The 17,779-nt window shown below is 36.0% G+C and overlaps 1 protein-coding gene across 3 annotated transcripts; it reads right to left on the bottom strand.

Moving 5' to 3' along the window:
* Nucleotides 1-1,561: 1,561 nt before the first annotated feature.
* PANK3 (pantothenate kinase 3) lies at nt 1,562-17,557 on the bottom strand. 3 transcript variants are annotated; one of them, XM_042947257.1, is made up of 7 exons: nt 17,396-17,557; nt 9,962-10,314; nt 7,469-7,722; nt 5,770-5,946; nt 4,994-5,117; nt 2,927-3,052; nt 1,562-1,738 (listed from the first exon to the last, which is right to left on the bottom strand). In XM_042947257.1, the coding sequence occupies exons 1-7, from the start codon at nt 17,421-17,423 to the stop codon at nt 1,688-1,690; spliced, it is 1,113 nt and encodes a 370-aa protein (XP_042803191.1). In that variant the 5' UTR covers nt 17,424-17,557; the 3' UTR covers nt 1,562-1,687. The 3 variants fall into 3 exon arrangements, with proteins under 3 accessions (XP_042803191.1, XP_042803203.1, XP_042803195.1); XM_042947269.1 differs by lacking the exon at nt 17,396-17,557 and adding an exon at nt 10,408-11,404; XM_042947261.1 differs by lacking the exon at nt 17,396-17,557 and adding an exon at nt 9,235-9,388 and having other exon boundaries at nt 9,962-10,049.
* Nucleotides 17,558-17,779: the final 222 nt, after the last annotated feature.

The following is a 17,779-nucleotide window of genomic DNA, read 5'->3' as shown; positions in this document are numbered from 1 at the left end:
CACAAGATACAACGTGAAATTATCATTTAAAAATAAAAACTTTTTGTACAAATGTCCAAATCACAAAATTTTAAAATAAACTGAACATGTAGCTTTTTGTAGTGACAGAAAGATCTAACCACAACAACGGAAACAGTAAAGTCACAGATGTTTAGTCACTGTCGGGTTTCAGAGTGGCTTACTGACCGAACATGAATGCCAAGTTCCAAATATTCTAAATCCAAAACATTACCTTGCATGCTTTTTCCTCTAAGTATTCACTCCTATTGTTCATATGTTCATCTCTTTAGATAAATAAAACTGAATTTTAAATATTTGAGCACAAAATTTGAAAACTATAAGGAGAAATGTCCAGCACCTCTACTGCAAATTGTTCTTTATGGAGCAAAATTATGTTCTATAAAAACATACTAATACTTCTTTCTTCCTGTAATATACACAATTTTTAAACTCTTCCAAGTACATCCAGATTTACTGGTAATTTAAGGAGGTGAATATTTTCTCCAAGTTTACTTTGTAAACCATTAAGTAATGGTCTTGAATATTTGCTGAACTACAGGACCTCCAAAATGTTGCTGCCAAAGTAAAAATCTGAAAAGATTTGTAACATTATAAAAAATGACTTCAACAAAGAGAACAAATTCCAAGGCAAAAGGACTTACAAATTTTGAAACTATAATGCCTCTATTACCAAAATGGTAAAACACTGATCTTTTTAGAATTCTGTAATACTGCCTCAGACTCCTACAGCTTCAAAACCATTCATATTTCAGATTTCCATCACATCTGTTTAGAATAAATATGATTTGGTTGCTGTTCATAATAGATTAAAGTCTGTAGTTTTGATGGTCAGACCTAATTAAACAGAAATGACTCAGTTTGGGCCCAAGATAAATGTGGTACAGAAAGATCACAGACTTTTATCAATGCACGCAAAACATATTCTACTAGAAGAGTCCTGGGACTTCATTAAATGGACTTTCAAATAAGTAATTGAGCCTCCAATTAAAAAATATGAAACATTTTTAAATAATTTTCTAGGATTCATTTTAAAATTCAGGCTAATATTTAACAATAGTATTTTAATTAAATTATACCATTTGAAAAAGCTGTATGTCTGGGAAAAGATCACATAAACGTGCTTTTTTGGCCGGGGGAAATGCTGACAAAACTACAATAATGAAAAATTAATATTGCCTTAACATTTCTAAAATCACATAAAAATGATCATCTTTGATAGCCATTTCAATAAGTTTGATACAGAGTATGTTACTGTCCACTTACTAGTAACCAAAACACATAGAACACACTTATTCAGATTCAATTATTTTCAGGAGCTAAACATTTCTGAGACTTTAAGATTTGTGTTTGAGCATACAGTACTGCAATGTTGGCTACATAAAATAAATAGAAAATCTTCTCAGAGGAAGCTCAAGAATCAGAGGCTGTATTGCATTTAAGGATTTAACACTGGTTATATACAGAAGGGAAAGCATTTCAATTAGAAATACTTCACATGTTACCAAGCTCTCTTTTAATATGGCAACTTTCAGCAGCTTACCATTCTGACATTTAAAAATCAACAGCAGTAGTGCTACTCTGTTATCCTTTGGTTCCCAGTAATGATGCCTCTGGTTTTCAGTTCCTCTTGGATGACATTTATTAGCAGAGAGAAACCGGATGCTTTTTAGCTGAAATTTGGCAGCCCAAGAAGTGCACCAACTGCTCCAAAGTATCCCTGTATAATTTAAAAACAATTATTAATGCAGTCTAGCTTTTAAATTAGCATACAATATTCATTATTAGGAACAGATATTTATTATAATCTATTTAAGAACATCTATTTGGAAATCTACCAATCTGTGTTATCAGTTAATATCTGAAAATATGAAATACGTGCTTTTGAGAGAGAGAGAGCGAGAGCGAGCACGCACGGGGAAAGAACAGAGACAGAGAATTTTAAGCAGGCTCCATGCCCCCAACTGGGGCTTGATCTCATGACGGTGAGATCATGATCTGAGCCATAATCAAGAGGCAGATGCTTAACCAACTGAGCCACCCAGGTACCCCTGAAATACCTATTTTTAAAGTATTGCTCTTAGACATTAAAAAGCTTCTAAGGTTATTGCTGCAACTCTACCCCTCTTGCCCCTTTTCCTCAAACACAATTCCTTTTGTTCATGTGTCATCCTCACAGCATACAGCATACAGCATGCCATGCGGAGCCTGCACAGCAGGACACCATTCTCAACTACAGGGTGAGAGTAGGGACAATGAAACAGACACTTATAAGGGAAAACTCTGAATATGTGTTATTAAAATTATTAATATGTCCACTTGACCAGAAACAAAATAATTCAAGGTTAATTTACTTAACCCAAAATATTACATGAACTGATATTTTCAGATCAGAATAAATGGATGTAGTGAAAGAATAGGAAAAAAATCTTGAATAAACTCCAAAATTTTAACAGTGGTCACCTCTGGAGGTGGAAGTGAGGTTGTGATGGGAGGATTAAGAATTTTAAAAATTTTCACTGCTAAATTATATATTTTTGTGTTGTTCACATTTAATATTATTTCAAGGGAGGAAAAAAAAACAAAAAACAATTTAACAAAACAAATCCACTAAGTACACAAGCAATCCCAATATTTAAGGAGTTAATAAGATCTAATACTGCTCTCTCTTGGTCAGACGAAGTGGGAAACTCCCTCTTAATGGGGCGCCTGCATTAATGGGCCATGTAACCTTTATGGGGGTTATAGTAACCCCTATCTCCCCAATTCAAACTGAAGTGTGGGACTCAATATAGTATTTAGTAAATCGCAGTTTTATACTTCTAAGTACACAGCAAGAAGCAATATAAAACTTGCATATAAAAAAGCATACTATTAAAATTCACAAAACATAATTTTCCTATCATACCTCATGTTCTAGAAACAATGCTTTCAGTTGACCTTTTGACCAATAATCCAGTGCATATGCCAAAAGTTTCATTGAGAGAGTATTGACACGTAAAAAGTTTCCGACAAAGACAACTCTGTTTATTTTCTAAAAGAAAAGAACAAATAAAATGACCTGAAATAAGAGCTATCAAGTACATTTTATAATACAGTAGGGTTTAGAAAATCTCCACTTAAAAATATAATTAGCCACTACCTTTTTTTAGTGTCTATTACATTCCTGGTACATATACCTCCATAATCCTGAATATATAAAATTTAGTTCAGGATATATCACTACACATTTGTCACAATCCATAGAATATATACCAAGAGTAAGCCAAAATGTAAACTATGGGCTTTGGGTGATAGTGGAGTTCAAGAGTATATGTGGGAACTCTGTATTTTCCACTCAATTTTGTTGTGAACTTAAAACTTGTCTAAAAAATACAATCTATTTTAAAAAAGAAAAGTTCTCGAAAGACCTAGTAAATGATTTTAGATGAGACTTGTTTTTGAAAATGGCCAATAAATAACCTATTAAGAAAGTAATTTGGAGAAATATTATTGAGATTAAAGGAGAGAAACCAAGGAAGAGTATTTTAAATGTGTTTAGAATTAAAACACTGTAAACTTGAGGCTTCCAGCATCTCCGGCCCTGCCTAACCCATCAAGTTACTCTCTGCTAAGATGCAACTCACTAATTTAGTTCCCTAGATACCTTGAAGGAAATCTTAGATGGAGGAACTAGTGTTTCAATCTCCAAAATGCTTTTCTATTCTCACAATATATTGACTTCTGAGTATACATTTTTGCACACTGAGTTTGGATAGTGTAAGCTATGGCCTTAATTACTATTAAGTGGCCAGTGAAAATCTAGATAGATCTACAGGGCTAAGAAAAAAGGTCCCAGAATATTGTCTGCCCCCAAAAGTGAAATATTCCCCAAACCTGGGTTAAAACACCTGTTAGTGGCTCTTTCCACCAACTTACTAAACTGTTATTGAGACACTTAGAACTCTGGATTTTAACACAGAATAATATGCATGATTATCTTACCTCCTCTAAATATTTATCCAAGGGTCACATTTTCAATAAAGCCTTCCTTTAACAAGCAAACTACGCAGCAATCTGTCTTCTGCCATTCTCTTTATCTTGTTTGGTTTTCTTTTTGTAAAAAGTAGCATTTATTACCTAACATATACTAAAAAATTTACTCTATCACTAGAATAGATGGAAGCTCCACAAAGTCAGGGGTCTTTGTTTTTTTCACTAATATATCCCTAGTGCCTAGAAAAATACCTGGTACAAGGTACTCCACAATGAATAAATGAATGAACAAATGAAGGATTCCCTCAGAAAGCAAAATTTCCAATTCATTTAAAGTATTTGATTATTTACAAAAATTAAATGGGCAAATACATCTATTACATGAAGGCAGAACTGTGTATTTACTCTCCTTCATATAAAAATAACCCAATAGTGAGGCAAATCTACGAGGTAAATCTATGCTTTTCATAAGTACGTATCATTCAAATTGCATGTGAAGAACAAGTCTCAATGCCTTCATAGCCCTGTACAATGCTGCTTGATCCATATGCAACAAGGCAGCACTGTAAAGAAGCCAAAGGCAATAAGAAAACTTCCAAGCACTTTGCTAATCAAATGCAACATTAACAGCAAAAAAAAAACCAACCAAAAAAACCCAAAAAACAAAACCAAACCCTCTTTCAGTAGTTACCTCAAAAATGTCCTATGTTTGAAAAAAGAATTTTCTATCTTCAAGAGATTTAGGTGGTATATTTGTGGAAAAGCTTCTAGACAAATTTGAAATATAAATATCTATTTGTCCTCCTTCCAATTTGAATTATCTGCTATTTTCTTTACAAATAACAATAAGTGGGTACACATGATATTTAGTTAATGAGCCTTGGGATTTAACAGAGATGAGTAACCTCAATCCTAGAGACCTCCTTAAGGAACATAAAGAAGCCCTGCTGTACATAAATAAAATTTCAATCCACATTTTCCATGCAGTTAATTTTTTTACCTCATTAACAGCACACATTCGTGCCACAGACCCAATGTTATTGGTGATAGTAACTAAAGTTGCTCTTGCTAGATCTTCTTTACTAACAGATTCTCGCTTCTCCTTATAAATCATATTCCCAAAACTGCAAAGAAATGAAAGACAAAATCAGTTCTGCTGATAATCAACATTTTTGGGAATTTATCTTACAGATAAATGTGGTATGTACAAAATAATGCATGTTAACAAGGTTACTGACTGACCCATGAACTATACACAGCAACTATACACAGTTTGGAAACCACCAAAACATCCAACAAACTTTGATAAACCCACACAATAAAATACCAAGAAGCTGTTAATAAGGGGGGGGAGAGGGAGAGGAAAAGGGAAGGGGGAGAAAAGGTGAGAAAGAGAGAGAAATGAAGGTAGGGTGGGAGGCCAGCAGATAGACTAGGATATCTTGCCTACTGAAGAGTATATACAGTATGCTGTATAGTAGTATACAAATATTACCTTTTGAAAGTTACCTTCTAAATAAGGGGAGGATAAGGATATGTATTTACATTTGCATCAAGAAAAACTGAAAGGATGCACAAGAATAAAAATGGTTTCCTATAGGGTATATACCTGGGAGACTTCTTAATGTGTATCTAATTTTTAAACTACATGAATGTTCAAAACTTGGAACCTAAACTGGGTTAAGAGTAAGTAAGCCTCCTTACAACTTCCTAATATATATTGCTTTCTAAAAACTAAATAAGCAACTTTCATTAGAACATAAATATTAAAGTTACCTAGATGCTACCGCCCAACCTGGCAGACGAAATCTTTCATAATCTCCTCCATAAATATCACGGACCAGCTTGTCGGCTTGGGTGCTGTCACCTTTGGATGCCATTTCAAGAGCCTCTTCAAAACTTTCACAGCCAGTCAACAGACAGCATAAACCCAGAAAGGTACCTCCACCAAGGCTAAAGAAAATAAAACTGGGTAAGTTACATTTATACACTGTATTCTTCTTCCAGAGTAAAAATAAGAGTATTCATATATTCAACAAACACGAAGAAAGAACATATTGCTAATGCCAAGTGCTGAAATATCAACATAATGAAGGTAAGAAAAATGCCTAGCAAAACTAAATTTGTCAGATGAAATAAACCACAGGGAAAGATAATCACTTGGTGGAAGCATCATGAGGATGGAAGAGATATTTTATATCTTCTATCATCTTTACCAATTCCTTACACTTTGTAATTGCCAAAAAATAAATGCTTTTATGTGTGTGAAAAAGCAGTTTAAATGTTAAAAATTGCTATATGAATTAAAAGGAGAAAATTTGTAACTCTAAATGGTTTCCAGGAAATGATTTAGTGAAAGATCTATTTACTTGGTCTGACAAGGCTGAAATCAATTCACTGTGATACATAAGCATTTAACGTGACCCAGAAATGAATATGGTGAGAAAATTTTTGTCAGTCTGGTCAATATGTTAATGCCAGAAATTTACTTGGTTCTGTTATTCTTTTGGATATGCTGATAAAATGAAATGTCTCTCTAACCCCTAAAATCAAAACCTTTGTTCCTCAGTTTCACCTCAATTTCTAACAGACTCTATTCCTGGTCACTGCTGGAATTTAGTTAACCAGACTTAATTTCTTTTAGAATTGACTGCAGTAGGTAATACTTCCCTGTAATTCTCTGGCATAGAGCATCACAATAGAGGTAGATTTTTAGCTACCATAGAGATAAAATACTAATTTAAGGATCACTTAGGGGCACCTGGCTGGCTCAGTCAGTAGAACATGTGACCCTCAGAGTTGTGAGTCTGAGCTCCATGAGGGGGGCAGTTTAGTTAAAATGAACAAAAATATTAAGTATCACTTTAGTAAGAGCACTACTTTAAAATGGAAATGAGTATTTTTCATAAACCCCAAAATCTTTCTTCCTCAAGTATATATCAGAATCATAAGGACAATTTAAAAATTTCATTTCACAATACTTCAGGCATTATAGAAAACACTATGGGATATTTGGAACATTAATGTTATTCCATAAAGAGCTTATGTTCAATTCATCCTATAAGAATTATCATAATGTTGTCTAACACAACACTTAAATATGAATCTAATCCAATCAGCATGCAAGCTAACCAGTGTCAAGCATTAGGCTTAAATATATCTATAAAATAGTGAAAGGAGAGAAGAATGCTTTGGAAAATAAAAAAGTCACTGGAATCATTCCAGATAAAAATTCCCTCTTACAATTGTGGAAAGTTTAGTGCCAACTGTTGCTAAGCAAATATAAATAATGATTTCAGTTTGAGTCTTTACACACATACCTTATGAAACAAAATTATCTGTAACACTTTAACTTCTACTTACACATCTACCTTTTTTTTCATAAATACATGTTAAAGGCTGGCATTAATATGAGTTCACAACTTCTGTGTATAAAACAACATGAATGCTGCAATAAGAACAAAAAGGTTACTACCTTGTCCCGGTTACTCGTTTATAGTTGTCTTTGGAATGGACTGCTAAAATACTGACTCCTGAACCAATGTTCACTATCAGCAGTGGATAGGGATCATCCAAGTTAAAAGGCATCTTTTGGCATCGCTCAGGTTCTGAGGCATTAGCAAAATAATAGCACTCTGCTTGTCCATTGAAACTGACAGAATCTATATACAGCAAGCCCTTTACAAGGCAGTCAAGTTCATCCAGTTTGTGCAGGTGGAGGTTTCCAATCTGTAAAAAACAAAAACAAAAACCACACAAAAACACCAAAAAAGTTGTACAAAGTGAACAAGGGACAGTATTAAAAATATTTGACTCAAATGCACTGTATAATTTTCACATACTTTATAAAACTTCAAAATCATCTATACATTTCCACTTGTTTTGTGTCAATATCTCTTAGTCCTATGATTCTTGGTGATGGTGGTATTACCTCTGGAGGTATTTGTGGGGATTATTTCAGTTTTCACAAAGAGAGGAGAAAAGAAACAAACTAACATTTAATGGGCAGGGACTTGTGATGTCAGATGAGTGGGGCAGTTGTGCAAATGAGTGGGGCACAACTCCAGTGAGTGGGGCAGTTGTGCAAAACAAAGAAATATCCCATTCCTGCTCTATCTTTCACTGTTCTGACAGACATTTTTGTAGGTAGCAGTAGGAAAATTTGTTTATAATTATCCATGCCTGTGTAAACATAAAGTATTCTTTATATGGTTTTAATATATATACACTAAATTTGCTAGGAATGCAACCATTATATAAACTGAGGGAATACTGGACTTCCATATCAATCTGTTACCATTTGTGGCTTTAGAATTTACGGTGAATTTATATCTAAGTGCCAGCATCTAACTATTTCATTATGCCCCTTTTATGTGATCCTACTAGAGAAATCTACCAATATATAAATAACTTCATTTCCTGTCTCTATATTATACTTTGAGTACTAGTTTGAAATTATTAAACTCATTTCAGGTTAGTAAAGAATGTTATAAAGTATTTGTAATAAAATCTCAGCTTAGAGATCACTTCCTCTGGGAAGCTTTCGTTCTCCAGAACTTGTTAGGTACCACACTACTCTGGTGTTCCCGTGGCACTGTTTTTCACAGCAATAGCATTAATTATCAGACACGGTACTTTTACTTTTAAATCATTTGTGTGGTCTAGACTACTACATTCTTTCGGGGCTAAGACTGTGTCTTATTTCCAGCTGAGCTGTGTCTAGCATAATACCTGACATATACTACATGCTCAATTATTAGCTTAATAAATGATGGAGCATCAACAGGAAAGTTATTACAGAACTTCATCACTAGAAAATATTGATAGTGGCCAGGTGAAATGAAAGCTGGCATCAAGGACACTGCTTTTGGTAAGAATACTAAACATCAAATATCTCATGTCCAAGCAAACTGGTCTCAAATTCATGAAATTTATGTTCAAATTATTCAATAAATTGAAAACAAATCAGTATTATCCATCAAAATAAAAGAATTAAAAAAAAATTTAGATTTTTAAAGTATCCCAAAGTTTAAGGGGCTTATGTTATATGAGCCATGTAAGTGATCACTTATGTTCTATTAAGATTTTCCCTATATAAATTTAAGAAATTAAACGGTCCACTTGCATATTTTCACAGAAAACAAATTTCAGTAGCCCCAAATGCCAACTTTCTAATCTTTACTCTAATGGAAAGAACTAGAAGCTTGGCAAACCCCCACTAGCACATAAATCAATGCTTACATTTGCCATTTCCAAATGGCACTCTTTGAGACAAGACCATGGTAATGTTGACAGATAAAATCAGGAAAAGGAGGTAATAGGGACTTTCATTCAGATGTCTACTAGTCAAAAGACACTGGCTTCAGCTGTTTTTCTTTGGGGGAGGGGGATGGCCCTAGGAGAGAGGGCTATATGAGTAATAACAAAGAGCAATGCAAACACAGGACAATAATAGTGAAAATTCAAACCCCACTTATATCTGGCTTTGTACACTACCTAATTCACTGAAATTTCTTCTTATTGTAGCTTTGTAACAGTCCCTAAACCTAGCAGGTTTTACCAAACATTATGTACAATAAGGCCAAATCTGGGTGATTTTTTACTCAGTCTATAAAGGTGTTTAAATGCCCCAAAAGAAGGGTGCCTAGGTTGCTCAGTTGGTTAAATGTCTTACTCTTGATTTTGGCTCAGGTCATGGTCTCAAGGTTATGAGATGGAGCCCCATGTTGGGCTCTACATTGAGAGTGGAGCCTGCTTGAGACTGTCTCCCTCTGCCCCCTCCCACCCCACCCCCCACCGCCAAAAACATGTCCCAGATGAAAAGCTTGTCATGAATATAAACTTCCTCTGTATCCAAGCAGGGGCAACTAATCTAAGAAACATGTAAGATGGAAGGAAACCTAGACTCATGTTTTAAAAATTAAAGAGAATGGGTATCAATGTTTGGCTTTAAGTAACAGATACCTACTGTGCGGAAATCTTCTTCAAACTTGTAAGCACCACCTCCTGTAGCACATAGCACCGTGTGTAATGTTGAGAAGTTTTTATCTCTTCCCATTTGGATAAAAGTAGGCAGGTCATGGGTTGGAAATCTGATAAAGTGCAAGTTCCCTCTTCGGCCAAAAAGTGTTAAATCCTTCAGTTCAAGGTGTACATCCCGAATACCAGTGGATCCATATGCTACATTAGAAGTCAAATATTTCCGGATACTTTTTAAGCTCTCAACCTCTTCTTGTTCTTCCTCTGCTGTGATATCAATAGGTTCAAAATAGGAGAGCTTTACTAGAGTCCCCCCAATGTCCATGCCAAACCATGGGAAAGCTGTGGATTAAAAAAAGTAATAACTTTATCTACACTGGTTTTAGAAACACAAATTAGTTAGAAACTAGTTAATTAGCCACAAATTTCGCTTACTCTGAATCATGCAGTCAGTAATATTTTGGGGGTAAGATGCATCTTCTATGTGCAACTCAACTTTTTCCATTTGAAGCATTACTTTGTGTATTTTCTAAAACTCTGTAACATAGGATGCTTAGAGCTGGTCCAGGGCCTTTTAATTCCTGGTCAGGTAGGCATTCCTTTTCATTTATTAAATACTTATCATATGCCGCAGGGGATCAGGAAAAATTTGGAACAATTCTGTTTTAATAAATAGGTCACCACCTAGGACTTGATGATGTTTCTAGTAACATTGTAACATAGTAAAATTGGCCTATAATTACTTCAAGTAACCCAAGGTAAAAGTACCTCCTTAAAAAGAAATCTTATTCTTTCTCATTAAGCATTAGGTTTCTTTGGTACATCTGGTTAATAAAATTAGCTGTTAATAATATTGAAGATAAGTCTACCTGGGGCATATGTGGGCAGCCAGTTCTATCATTTGGGTAGATAAGTTGGGACTTGGTGCTCTTTCACTAACTGGACTATATGACTTTAGAAGAGCCATTAACTTCTCTGAATCCAAGTTTCTTTAAGGTCTGTTTCTATTCTCTGGGATCTTAAACAAGATGATACTCAAAATAATTTAATACTTAAATACATACATTACAAAATGCCTCAGAATAAAATATATAACAGGTTTTTATGTAGAAGTTGTCAAAGACGACTAGTTCCCTCTAAAATTCTGTTTCTTAAATATTAGTGTTTTTGTTATGTGTGACTATTAGAAACCAGGAACATACAATTCAGCAAGATAGGATTCTATATATTTCTCCATTACAGAATTTTACATTTACTGAAATTAATATTAAATATGAGGAAGTGTAATTCTTTTCCTGGAGAAAGAGCTCACTTTTCTTTCTTTCCTTTTCTTTCTTTCTAGCCTGTTTTTGTATTGGAAACCCAAGTTGCAGATACAGGTCTATAATAAAGACAATCTTAAAATAGAAACTTCTTTAAAAAAATAGTAAAATGATATAAGACCATAATCTGGGTGGCAGTAAGACCCCAAAGAGGCATTATGCTTTTATGCCTATGTTTTTATAAATAACTAAGATGTAGTAAAAGAAACAGGCTAAAGTTTCTCAATTTTTCAATCCCTACTAGGAAGTAGCAATACTAACAGCTACAAAGGAGATATTCACAGCAACTGTTGGTCTTAAAAGAAAACAATACAGAGTAGCTTTACTGATCCAATAAATCAGAGATGCCTTCAAAATTTTCCCAAACTGTTGAACAGATATGCAGTTAGGACACTTTTCAATGTATATTAGATAAAACATAGGAATGCTTCTGATATTATATAACCAAAATGATTCATTTGATTGATACTTGATTCTAGATTTCATGGGGGTGGGTGTGCAAATCATTGCTGATATGCAAAGTATATTTTGGGATAGAAAAGTTTCTACAAGGTGAGTTTTATTGAGCTAAAAACTTTTATTTTCCAAAGTTCAAAATACTTTAAAAATTGTTTAAGTTTATAGTTTTTCTTTCTATGCCTTTGTCAGGTGTCAAAATATACAAATAAAAATGTTACTTCCACGCAAACTATAACGCTGAAACATTACCAAGTTCAAAGTTCATTTTATTTTTATTTTTAGTCAGAAGTCCCTGCCTACTCCCAGGCTTATAAATAAGTGAACACTGCCATTCTTGAAAGAAAAAAAAAAACAAAACCAATTAACACTTATGTGAAGAACTTTTAATTCTTACATGAAACCATAATTTTTAAAAGAACCTTACTTACTGCCTAGGAAGATATCTGATAAGATATCTTATCTTATCAGATATCTTATCTGATAAAGATAAGTTTACAGATAAAAATACTGGGGAGGAAGAAACTTTCTACTTTTCTAAACCTGTGTGGTTAGCACTAAGGTTTTTGACCCCAAAGGGCAATGGCCAATTCCAAAACACGGAACTGTGGAGTAGGCAACAGAAAGGCTCACAGAATGAAATCCTGTTTGTGAATGAAACAGGATTGGGTGCAAGAAAGTGTTAACTAGTTCTTTCTCAGAGACAGAAAATGACTGTTTAGGTGTAATTATCATTAAAATGATAAAGAAAAACAAAAACCTTTCACTTCTTTTAAAAGGCTTTTCTTGACCTATTTGCATGAAACAACCAAACTTGTCCTATCTGAAAAGGAAAACTCCACACAGAAAGTAAAAAACATTTGTAAACAAAGATGTTTTATTATTACAGTATACCAAATCCCTCATTTCTTTTAAATTACATTAATTGCTGAAGAATATAAAATACGTATGACCTAACAACCATCAACAACGACAAACTTATGAAACAGAGTACTACCATTCAATTTTATCTTTTTAAGTAGGCTTCAAGCCCAGCACGGAGCCGAGGGAGATCAAGACATGAGCTGAGGTCAAAAGTCAGAAGCTTAGCTAACTGAGCTTTCCAGGCACACCTACCATTCAATTTTAAATCTTTGTGTAGCCACTTTTGTACACTAAAGAAACAGAAGGTTCTTCCAAATACCTCAGATTAAGTTGGAAGAACTATGTAATTTCTTTAGGGGTTATTGCCTAGAGGTAGGCTTTTAAAATTATGAATGCAAAAAGCTCAAGATTCATCTCACATCTAGCCTAGGAGATGTCTGTTCTTAAAGGAAGGGTAACTAGATTGTAAATGATGAGTTTCTCACTCATCATCATGTGCAATCTAGATCATAACATGTTCCCTCTATTTCTTAGTAAATCTCATTTATGGTAATTCTCTTCTTAAAATCAGGAAGGTAGATACTGAAAGAGAACTCAGCCTTGCCACTGACAAAAAAAAAACAACAACACAAAAACTGGTAACAGCCACCTTTGGTATTAGTGAGCCTTTCAACTCAGCAGAATTCTGGAATTCATTTCCTTATGTGGGCAGGTGGGGAGGACCACATTCAAAAAGTATGGAGAAGGCAATAAGAACACAGAAAACACAAGTTCTTCTTCTTCTTCTTTTTTTTTTTTAAGATTTTATTTTTTAAGTAATCTCTACACCTAACATGGGGTTGGAACTCACAACCCAGAGATCAAGAACTGCATGCTCTAACAACTGATCCAGCCAGGCGTGCACCACAGAAAACACAAATCCTTAATTATGACCCACTCCCTATCATTTAGTAAGTGGTCAAATAACCGATCTTTACATTGTTCAGTACATAAAAAAAAAAAACAACAAAAAAAAAACCCCATTTTCTCACTGACCAAAATAGGAGGGGAAAGGATCATGGAGCTCAAACTTTATTTGCAATGAAAGCATGAAGCAAATATAAGGTTATTAAGTACAACCACAGGTCCACTAATAGCTTATGAGGTAATAAAAACATCAGTTTTCTAAAAAGTCAGGCAAGTATCTATACCTATAGCTTTGTTGCTTTTAGCCAAGGGATAGGTTAAAAGTAGGTCACCAGTGCATGAGCAGCCTACTTACTGCATATAAGCTAAATATTTTTTTATTCTTTGAGAATTAAACTCTCCACTGCCAAGGTAAAAAAAGAAAATGAACCAAAACACACATTTAAAAAACAAAGCACACACTCCATAAATACAAATACGTACTTTGATGATGGCAAATATGCATTGCCTTCCCCAGACTTTCCTAGAATCTCCTGTGATTTACTTGGACTTCAAAAAAATAATAGTTCCTAGTCTATTTCTCAGCCGAGCCTAAAAGAGCTGCCATTAGTTCCCTGCAAGTAACAAAAATATCCAGGACTACCATAAGCATAAAGTGCTACCAAGAATTATCTTCCTTACCAGGGTGGATCATGAATGAAGAAACCTGCATGTCCAGTCACCTTTGGAAATGATTAAACAGCAGGAGATACCTAGCCACAGGGCAAACTGTTAATTTCTAGTAAGTTGTGTTACGTGAGTTTGGTGTCTTGCTAGGCATTGTAAAGGGGTGGGGGAGAAGCATTATCAAACCATTTAATTGCTATTGGCCCCATGCAGATTTCAGCCCAAAGGGATCCTATGCCAAATTAGGATTTAATTATTCTTTAGCAGAAAGAGAAACCAAATGATGAAAATGTTCAAGACATTATTTTAAGAAACAAAATTCTAAAATGGGCATGTGCACTGGTAAACTCCAAGTATGCTTCAACTTCTTGGATAAAAAAGACATTTTGCTCTTCCCAATAATCACTCCAAATAAAAATGCTGGTGTTTCAAAATAGACTAAGAAAATAATCACCTTCACACCTTCAGTGTCACAATTCCTTAGAAAAGCATCACGTAAGATTTTTTTTTCCTTTGGTAAATTAGGTACATCTAAGGGAATGTTAGAAACTATCATATTAAATTGTACCTTATTATCTACTGGAAGTGATAATTGTTAAACAATGATTCAATTTACAAACAGGCCAAACTACACATATATGCCATATACTTCTCTTTGGTCTTGACAAAAGCTTCAGGTTGGGTTAGCAAAGCAGAGATTCAAAAACCTTTATCTCATCAAATTAAAAAAATTTATCTTTTACTGTCCCCTTGTTAATCAGGCTTCATGTCACAAAGGTAAGCAAAACAAAGACTGAATATATCTTAAGATATCAGTCCAGGTCAGTCCAGGTAGAGAGGAACCCGTGATTGGCTTTTTAACATCTAATACTTAAGCAGTGTGAAAAACATAAGGCAAAGCAAGCCAACATTGTCATTTTTCAGGTTTTCATAGAAAACTAGAAAAATTTTCACTAGAAAAATTTGTCATGAGGTTCATGTTTGACTTCATCCTTCCCTTGGAGTTGAATTAACGCTAACCTTATACAACTAGAGGACGAAACGGATTCTTTTTCTCACTTTCTGGTTAAATACATGCATTTGGTTTCTAACCCTGTAATATATTAGTGTTGTATCTAAAAGCAATGTTTTCTAACCCTTAGGTGAATGTAAGAGTGTGAAGCTAAAGCCACTTGTTTAATGCTGCAAAGCACGTAAAAAGTGCCTTACACATAGGAAGTGCTCACTTAGTTTATAATTATAAAAAAAAAAACCCTATACAAGTACTCAAAAACAACACAAATACATCTTTCCCTAATCGGAGTGGTTTGAAACGTCAGAAATGACACTTTCTGGTTCTATATATTTATAGCTCATAATTGAAATACTTCCCCCACACAAAAACAAGATGTTCTTTACTTTCCCAGTGAAGAACTGAGGAAGCAGCAAAGTCACCTTTTACATATAAGAAACGGGAAATGTCACTTTAGACTTCTAAATCCGATTAACTGACTAGTGTTTCAGCATGACTCCTTCAACACTGTGCCCTAAGCAGTAATAAGCAACTTCTAAAAAACAGGTGCTCCTTTCTCAACTTAGTTTATTTTATAAACCTTTACGTATTATCTTTGCTGAAGCACCTTTGACAGAGGCAGCATTCATACCTGATTACAAGTGTGCCCAAATCTAACAAATCACATCAGCATCATGGCAAAAAGAAAATACCCTAAGAGTTAGAATATGAGCTTGTCAAAGTTCAACTCATTTTACCAAATGGAACTTCTAAGACAAGCAGGGAAAATGTATGTGTTAAAGGAACATGTCCAAGTGTTCGACGTTACTGCATCTGTTCAAGGTTAGTTTAATTCAGCAAATGTAAAGAAAATTAAAACTGGTTCTCTATTAACTGTCATTTAAACCTTCCCATCACTATTCTATAGACCCCTTGAGTAAGTACTCTTTAAAGATCACAAGAAATCATCGTTAAAATACACATTTTCTTCAGCAGGCAGATAAAATCACCACGTCAGAAAGGTTTGTGTTTAAGTATTTAGACTAAACTATGCCCTGTGGGTGCAGAAAAAAGAACACTGGACTAGGAGTTCACTTAGGGCCCTGAGCCTCATTAGCAGAGTTGGTTGGCATAGCCTTGGAAAAGTTACTCTGGGGCTAAATAAATTCAATTGCCTCACCAGTAACATTAAGAATGAATTATCTCACGTTTAAATAACAATCCATAGTTTTCAGAGTGCTGCAGTAAGTTGCCTCTCCCTTGAGGTAACAAGAACCCTGATGGGCCAGAAGGGAAGGTGTCAGTGCTCCGTTTTATCACTTGAGACACTAAAAACTGTGAACTATCAACACAACTCTAAGAAATAAGCATGCATCCCCACATTCCTAGTTGCTCTGGGAGAATGTACTTAGTATGAAATCACAATGAATGACTAAATAAGCTATTTACAGGAGTAAAGGTTTTTAAAAGGCTAAAAATAAAAGGAAGCAAATGAAAGTTGATACGCTCGTTTAAAACATGGGAAAGAACGTTTCGTTAAAAAGTTCGCACATATATACTGGCGTAGAAAAATCTGAGTATTCACCAAAATATTAATAGTGGTTAGCCCTGAGCGGCGGGAATACCTATGATTTTCATCCTTTTATGTCTTTTTCCAAGCAAACACGATCTAGCTGTTATTCTAAACAAAAACAAGCCAAAGCAATTACCCGCTGGTAGGTTACAGGCGTGTTTTAAAAAGGCTTTAATTGTAACAGCAGTGACAACTCCCAGGAACACACCAGGATTTCAAGGACACATGCTGGAAGCTCAGAAATCAGTTAAAAAAAAAAAAAAAAAAAAAGGGGGGGGGGGCGGTAAATGCCCCTGCGCAAATGACACCCATTTTCAACCTCACTTCAGAGCCAGCTGGGGGAGCGGACTGATAGCTCCCGTCTGGTCTGGCAAAACCCGAATCAAAAATTCCCCCAAGTGCCTTCCAGATCTCGAGAAGGAAGTGGGAGGAAAGGGCCAGGAGGCGGCAGGCGTTCGTCACGCGCTCACAGGGGAATGAAGAGCGAGCCTCGACCCCGATGCTGAAATGGTCCTTCCGCCCCCCCATCCCGTGCCGGGCGCCTGCGAGGGCCGACGGGCCGGGAACAACGCCGCTCCGCTAAGGCGCTTCTACACGGGGCCCAAAGTGCTCTCCCAACCCGGGGGGCCCAAGACCCCATCTTACAGGGTTTCTTGGCATCCTTGATCTTCATGGCGTCTGCCTAAGGAACCAAAGGCAGCCTCGAGTCCGGAGCACGGGGGTAGTGGAGTCGACTCCGGAGGTGTCTCGGCCGCGCGGGAAGGCCCGGCCGGTTCCTCCCCTCAGGCCGGGCGGGGCGGGCCTGGGGCGGGGCGGCGGCGCCTAAGGCGAGGCCCGGCCCAGGGGGCGGCCTCCCCACCCCCTCGAGGGTGTGCCGGGACCGAGCGAGCTGGGGAAGGCCTCCGGCCTCGCCGCTCCGGGGCCCCCCCGCAGCCGCTCCAAACAAAAGGCCCCGGTCCCCCGAGCCGCCGCCGCCGCCGCCGCCGCACTGAGAAATAGCCCGCCCAGGCCGAGCGCCCACGTGACGCC

Source organism: Panthera leo, chromosome A1, assembly GCF_018350215.1.
Source record: "Panthera leo isolate Ple1 chromosome A1, P.leo_Ple1_pat1.1, whole genome shotgun sequence".
In the NCBI taxonomy this organism is placed as follows: domain Eukaryota; kingdom Metazoa; phylum Chordata; class Mammalia; order Carnivora; family Felidae; genus Panthera; species Panthera leo.
Note: the sequence above shows the minus strand (reverse complement) of the source record. Positions and strands in the feature narration are given on the sequence as shown.